Source organism: Pteropus alecto, unplaced genomic scaffold, assembly GCF_000325575.1.
Source record: "Pteropus alecto unplaced genomic scaffold, ASM32557v1 scaffold126, whole genome shotgun sequence".
Lineage (NCBI taxonomy): Eukaryota > Metazoa > Chordata > Mammalia > Chiroptera > Pteropodidae > Pteropus > Pteropus alecto.
This window is the reverse complement of record NW_006439187.1, coordinates 112,688-120,629: the sequence shown is the minus strand read 5'-3', so window position 1 is coordinate 120,629 and position 7,942 is coordinate 112,688. Positions and strand designations below refer to the sequence as shown.

Genomic DNA, 7,942 nt, shown 5'->3' with positions numbered 1-7,942 from the left:
TTCCTGCTGGATTTCTTTCATAGTCAAAGAATTTTCAGAAGAAAAATTCCCTTCTCTTTGAGGGGATTTTTTGGATATTGTTTTTTTGGCTCTTATTGCTTATAACTTGAGTCTAGTATAAGCAGCATTTGATTTTCTCAAGATGTTAATTTACATTCCAGCATTTTAAAACCAGCCTAGTATAGTATTACTTATACATTTCTAATTTCCTGCATATGACCTTTGTGGACAGAAATTTACATAAATAATTTGTATAACTTTGATTATTTACTGTTTGTAGATTCATGTTACTTAAGTGAATACCAGTTCTTTAAAACTGTAGGCTGTGGTCATCAGTTTCTCATGTTGGCAAGTTAACCAATTTTAGTTATCAGTTGTGATTTTTATTCCTAGTTAGACATTTATTGTACATGTTTTAGAAATTCTTAAAATCTAGAGTTGAGGGAGCTGCTAAAAACTATTAAAGGTTCAAGTTTTTAACTTTAAAAATTTTTTCAGTGGGTTTTATGAAATATAAGACCTAAGCATCTACTCTGTTCAATTTTAAAACCTAAACTCCATACTTACTTAAATGTTAACAATTCCTTGTGGTAATGGTCAAGAAAACATCTACCTGTGAATTTTGATGAAATAAAATACCTATATGGCTTCATTAAGTTTCACCAAATTCTTTGGACCACTCCTTAATATATGCCAAAATTTGCCTAGGGATGGAGATATATTAAAGTCTCATCTTCAGGGTTGGGCTTCTTTTCCCCATTTAGGTTTTCTTCCCTTTCATTCCTGAAGATGTTCGTATGTTTCTTTCAGTAACTCTACCCCTGGGAAAACTGCTTCAGGAAAACTGTTGGTTTCAGGGGAAAGGGATGTATGGAAAGAAAGCCTGCATCCCCAAAGGAAAAACTAGGAACAGACACATTTCCATATATGCATTTTTTGAGAGAGCTGTGGCATCAATATACATACTGTCTTTGAGTCTTGCAAAATTCATTCATTAAGCAAACATTTGTTGAATGCCTGTTAGGAGTAAGGCACAAAAGTCATGTGCTCATAAGGGTGAAAAAGGTTAGCCGGGGCTTGTAATTTAGTGTACAAGACACTAATAATAAGGCTCCTATAATGTATTAAAGTAGGGATCCCCAAACCCCCAGGCCACAGACTGGTACTGGTCTGTGGTCTGTTAGGACCTGGGCCATATAGCAGGAGGTGAGTGGCGGCCTATTGAGTGAAGCTTCATCTGTATTTGCAACCGCTCCCCAGCACTAGCATCACTGCCTCAGGTACACCTCAAATCATCAGGCATTAGATTCTCATAGGAGCAACAGTCCCTGGTGCCAAAAAGGTTGGGGACCGCTGTATTAAGGGAATTTCAGAGGCAGGCAATGACTTCCGAACAATGGGGTGGTATTTGAGTTGTTCCTTGGAATAATGAGAAGAATTAAGATGACTAGGGGTTGGACTAGGTTATCTCCAAGATCTCTTTATGCTTAAAAAATTTCTAGATATAGAAAAGGAATATGATTTTTTTGTGCCCACCTGGGGACTCCTAGGGGTTTATCTGATAGACTTTCATTAGATGCATGTTGATTTAGTTTCCTGGGCATAGTAGACATCTTCTAATTCTCAGCAAGTGACAGATTAAAAGTACCATCTAAGGTAAATAGAAATCTTAGGTCTCTAGTCTGCTAGTTTATTTAAATACTCAACATCATGACTCCATGTAGCTAAAATTCAGTGTCTGTCGCTGTTTAAAGAGCTTTACATGGATTATTCTCACAAGAATTCTATGAAATAGATACTATTGTCTCTATTTGACATATGAGGAAACTGAGGTACAAAAAAATTAAATAATTCGCCAGAGGACACTCAGTAGGTGATAAAGCCTGGATTCAAACACAAGTAGGTAGGCTCCAGAGCCTACATTCTTTACCACTGCACTATCCTGAAGTTTCAGCATCTAAACTATTGAGGTTCACTCTTATTTCAAATAATTTTTTTTCACCTTTCATTAGTTCCCTGTGCTTTTAAGATAGTTTCTAATAAGCTAAGGAGGGCAGAATATGAACCTGTATAAGTCATCTAACTAACATGGTCTGTTAATTATAACTACAGCAACCCCACAAACAGTGTCTGTCCCAAATAAAGTTGCACCTCCAGTGTCAGTGACAAGCCAAAGATTTACGGTGCAGATTCCACCTTCCCAGTCCGCACCTGTCAAACCAGGTAACCTAATGGGCAGGTAGGGAGGGTAGAGGGTTGAAAGTGGTTCTTTTAAAATATATTTTTTTTAATTTTGAAATTTGTGCATAATTTGTAATTATAGAACAGTTTGTGTTCCTATACCAAGAGTTAAATAGTTTTACTATCATAACAGGAAGGTGGCAGTAATGCTGCAAATCTTCAGAGGGGGGTCTATGAGCCCACTAAAATTATATGAAATTTTACATATATATAACACTTTGGGGTGCGGGAGAGGATTCAGTGTGATCATCAGATTCTTGAAAAACGCTTAACTAAAGTTAGGATCCACAAATCTAAGACATCTTCAGGGAAAAGCACTTAGGGTTAAGGCTCAGGAAAATAATATAACTTAGTGCACATCAAATGAAAATTGTACCTTTACTCACTTCATGGAAGGAGATATATAAAGTTGGAATAACTAGAATTCTGTTATAGTTAATGAATACATATTTAATTTCACATCTGAAACCTAACCACACACACTAAACTACTTGTATAAAAACCGCTTATATAAAATATTGGCCTATAAGGAAAGCATCATTCCTGACCTTGAACATATATATGCCTTCAGAATGTGCCATGATGAATCCAGTGCACTGTTTCCCATGACTAAGTACTAAGTGGAATTTTAGGTAGTTAAGTTCAAAAACAAAAAACTAACAGAACTCTTTTAACCTTGTACTAGGCAATATAATTACCCGAGTTTCTTCTATGTAGTCACACTTCTGCTACTGAAATTATTAGAATTACATTCAGCTTTGTTAAATACTTTTTACCATATGTTCTGGTTCTGGGTAATTCATAGTTCGGGGGTGTTTTCTCTGTTTACAGTTCCTACAACAACTGCAGTTCAAAATGTTCTGATTAATTCTTCAATGATTGGGCCCAAAAATATTCTTATTACCACCAACATGGTTTCATCACAGAATACGGCCAATGAATCAAACCCATTGAAGAGAAAACACGAAGATGATGATGACAATGATACTATGTAAGGAATATAGTCTAGATGCATTTCAAACATGTAGTTGGTTTTGAGCCCAACTAGAACATTCTAAATCATCTCAAGTTTTAGCTTAGAAAACTTAATTCATTTAAACTGTTAATTTCTTAACTAAAGATGCCAATGTTTTTTAATTAGGCTTCAAGTGTAAAAAGTTAAGCACTTGTTTCTTAATACTTTCACTAATGTTGGGTCCTAATATGGCAATTCTATATTTGGAAGCAGTTTTCTGCCATGTCTCACTAACAGCAGCATTTAAGTTTCAGTTTCCACAGCCTGGTCAGTGGACTAATCTGTATTAGCATAATTTCTTATCTACATTTAAATACTTTATTTTGTAAGGTAATAGTCACTTTTATTGTCACCAACTTTTTTATCAGATCTCTCAATTAGGAAACATTTTTGGAGAGGATGGATTTAGAGGGAATCTAAAGCCACTTTGAATGTATTTGTTTCTTGGTGTTCCCTAACCTTTCACCTCCTCAACTTGTTTCTATATCCCATTCGTTTTCTGCACCATCTTGTGTCTCTGTAGGCTTAAGGCTTAAGTTTCTCCCCATTCTCTTAAATTTATAAGACCAAAACTGGAATTTAAAAGTATCATTCCTGATAATACAGCTTAGTGTCATTTTCATATTTTTAAAACCTGCTTTACATGCCCAGTGTTCGATGGTTCATTTTAACCTGAAGATTTACATTTACTTTTTCTCTCCATACCAGAGCAGTTGAGTTTTGCCCCTTACCTTCATGCCCATTGAGCTTTACTCTGCTTTTGACAGATAGTTTTGGGTCAGTTACATTCAGTTTCAGTTGATAACTCCACCATATTTCACACTTCTAAGTTTAATATAGATGATACTATAGCTTAAAATCTGCCTTGATAAGTGATAACTATATTTACACTGGACCTATGCAAAACCACTGAAGAGCAAGTATTTTCTTTTTACCGCATGCCTATATGCTTTGATCACTACTGCTTGAACCCTCCTCCTGCTGGTATAATTCAGATCATTTTTCTGGCTAGTTGCTGAGGATGTCACACTTAAGATGGGATCAAACCTGAAAGTTTTCTAATGGTTTTCCTTCCTTTAGAAGGCTAACAACAAAAACAAATTAGTGTGATGTGACTTGCACTTAGGTGCACTCTGCATAGGTTTCCCAGTAATGTTGTAATGTTACTAAATACCTTTCCCCTTTTCCATTTATATACATCTTATTGGGAAAGATTGCAAAGCTTTCAAAAATATAAACAGGCTTGTGTAGTTCTTAAGTGAGTTTGACATATTCAACATAGGAATACTTTTGCAGAATTTTCTAAAGTGAATTTTCATATCGTAATTTAGAAGTTGTAGCCAAGGATCCTCAAAACTTAAAACACAAATTTCATCGTAGGATGGTGCTTGATACATCCAATAGAAATAGTCCAGCTACAGGGAGGAAATGTCTCATCACAATTTGAGTGTTTTGTGATGTTAGGAAAAGGTGGTATCAAACATATAAAAACAGATCTGATCAACATCACAGGAGAAATGTTCATATATATAGCATAGATTATCATTACTTGAATGTTCTCAGGGAGGCAGCATGTCAAAAGGTCTAGGTTCTAGTCCTGGCTCCATCATTTACCAACTGCGTGACCTTCACCTCTGAGCCTTGTTCTCCTCACTAGTTATAGGAAAACAACACTGACCCTGCCTACCTCACAGGGATGTTGTGAGGGTTTAATTGGTATAAGTGAAAGTTCTTTCAGAATTGTAAAATGCTATATAACTGTTAATGTATTTGTTCCAAGATTATTAATTAAAAATATTGAACTTATCATTTATCTTTCATTTTTTACTTAAGGGATTCAAGGAAGATGAACAAAGTCTAGTAATTCTGAGGTCCAAAGAGCAATTAAGATCTGTTTAATGGGTGAATTAATTATAAATCAGGGAATTGCTTGCTTTTATTTAGAGTCAGCATGTGATTTCATAGTGAAACAAATATGAAAGAATATGGATTTAAATCTGTTTAAAACATAACATGCTCCATCTTTGGTAGGATTTTGTACATATAATTGAGGTTACACTCTGAGTGTCCATTAACTTATTAGGTCAGCTAGTGAGTGGTTTGCTTTCAGATGAGGACTGCTTTATCTTGCAGACCTCCTTAACTATATCCACCTAATCTACCTTCAAGAATGACTTAAGGCAGCCCTTGTCCTCCAGTTTCTAGGTGGAATTTTTTAAAGATGTACTAATTGTAATTGAGGTGAGGACATTGTTGTCCCAAGTTCTTCCTTTAACATGTAGGAAACAAGTGTCTTCGATCTGAGTATGAGTATAGGAATACAGCTAGCATGTGAGAGAATGAAAGATATAATGCACACTGGTCTAGGGAGTCCAAGAGTGAAGGGAAGTACTCAGGAGGTAGGGAAGAAAACACTAATCAGAACAGCAGGTACGAAACAGTGTGTAATATGCCACCATATATATTTTAATATATTTAATGTATATACACACCTGGATAAGCTTTTTATATGCATTAAATAGCTCCAGATTTAAGGAAACCAGTCGTAAAGTGGTTGCTTCTAAGAAGGGAAACTGGCAGCTAGGGGACTGAGGTAGGAAGGAGTCTTCTCATTGTGTACCCCTTTTTGACTTCTCTATCGTGTGCTAGAGGGGAAGTTTTGGATATAAAAAGGAAAAGGAAAGCAGAAAAGAAAACACTGAGCTAAAGAGACTGATTTAGTTTATGACAGGAAGATTATAATTTTTTCTGTATACAGGCATACATATATTGTCTGGGAGTTAAAAGTGAATTTGCTACACTTAAGCCTAAACCTTTGAAATGTTTTATCAATCCATAATTCTTTATTAAACCAGGAAGCACATCCTTATACTATTTTAGTTTATATGCTCATAAATTGTTATATACTATCTTCAACTAGATTGTAAATTCCTTCATGGCATCAATGCTATCTTATATTCCCTCCATTATGTCCTAAGCATATAGCAGGTACTCAAATATTTGGCTATTTGCACTTCCCCATTCATTCTCTGGATTAATGACCCAAATAAATGAGGAAAGATCCTGGAAGTAGTCTAGTAGAAAGTACTTAAAAGGTACAATCAGGAATTGATAGATGAATGAATTGGCAGTCGTAGAGTAGAAGTGGTAGGTTTATGGGAGTTTACAGTTTTTTTCAATTTTTCTATACATTTGAAATAAAATATTGGGGGAAAGGTAATCACAAGGGAGAAAAAGTCATCAGTCTGCTAAAGTTCTGGCCCAGCTGTGACATTAATTTGCTAGATCTATGGGTAGCATTTCCGAGCCTATCTACAAAAAGAAGACTGGACTAGAATTTCTGCTTCTCAAACCAGGGTATAGCATACCATTAGAGGTGTGCAGAAACATGGTACATTTAAAATTAACTGCAACTATGGGGACATTATTAATTAAAATAAAATGAATTTTTAAGAAAAAAATTGAGCCTTAAAATTTTTTGTTTTGTTTGAAGCAGCCTCCAAAATTTTCTTTTGCTGTTCTCTCCAGAGTTAAGCTAAAAAAAAGTCTTAGTCTAGAAGAATTTCAGGAGTGAGGCCCAAGGAAAAAGCACCAGCCTTTGGAATCAGACAAACCTGGACTTGAATACCTACTGTTACTAGCTCTGTGATCCTGTCCAAGCGTTCAACTATTTCTTCATCCATATAGGTGAAATACATAACTAATATGTAAAATGCCCAGCAGAGAAATTCTAGTTAAACATGGGCTTCAGAAATTCCATGTTTATGTCTGCTTACTCGTGAAACCCCATTAAAATGACAGGAAAGGGAAAAGAAGAGAAAATTACAAGGACAATAAAAGTATCAGTATGTCATTAAAATCACTTCTTGGTCTTTTGGCTAAGATGGAGTGCAGAATGTCTAGATTTTCAGCAATGACAATGAAGCAAAGCCTTCAAGTCTGAGAAATTGATATACAAATGGAAATTCTATAAATAGTTAAACAGGCTAGTATAAGGGTTGAATAAAGATATTTTCAAACACAAAGTCTTAAAATTTTTGCCTCCCAGGAAAACTAGTGAAGTCTGTATTTCATAAAAAGGAGAGTAAACCAAGAGGGTTACCCCAGAGGGGTTTCCTCTTAGGAAACTGCAGGGCAATAGCTGTACAGCAAACCTAGAGGGCAGCCAAGACAAACTGGAATGGGAACACAGGACTCCAGCAGGGACATCTCTCATAAAAAGACTATCTCATATGTTTACATATATTAGGAATGAATCAGTGAGAGGTACATAGAAAAAAATAAATTTTTAAACTATCAGTAACTCCAAAGAAAATTAAAAGGTACATAAGTAAATGTAATCATAGCACACAACATAGCTCAGCTGCGAATAGTATTTACAATCACAAGGTAATCTAGAATTATGACAAAACTATTGAGAGAATTAAGTAGGGGACATTGTGAAACAGGCTATAAGGGAGCTAATCTTCCCATAAGCATATTAGAAACATGAATGTAAATATCAGAAAAAAGCTAAGAGTTGAAAATGGTCACCTCTGGGAAGTGGGAATTTTTATAAGCCTTGACTTTTTAAATTATGGTCATGTGCAACAGATAAAAATAAAATTTGAAATAAAGTACCTATCACAATGTCTGTCATAAAGTGGGATTTAATACAAGAGTAGACAATTCCTCTACCTCCACACC

General features: G+C 35.3%; 1 protein-coding gene across 1 annotated transcript in view; it reads left to right on the top strand.

Moving 5' to 3' along the window:
- Window positions 1-7,836, top strand: part of TAF9B (TATA-box binding protein associated factor 9b) — an 11,800-nt gene extending 3,964 nt beyond the window's left edge. The window contains exons 6-7 of the mRNA XM_006916143.3: window positions 2,113-2,223; window positions 3,073-7,836. Of these exons, the coding sequence (XP_006916205.1) occupies window positions 2,113-2,223; window positions 3,073-3,236 (275 nt within the window). The 3' untranslated portion in view covers window positions 3,237-7,836. The remainder of the gene's footprint in view (window positions 1-2,112; window positions 2,224-3,072) is intronic.
- The last annotated feature ends 106 nt before the right edge of the window (window positions 7,837-7,942 follow it).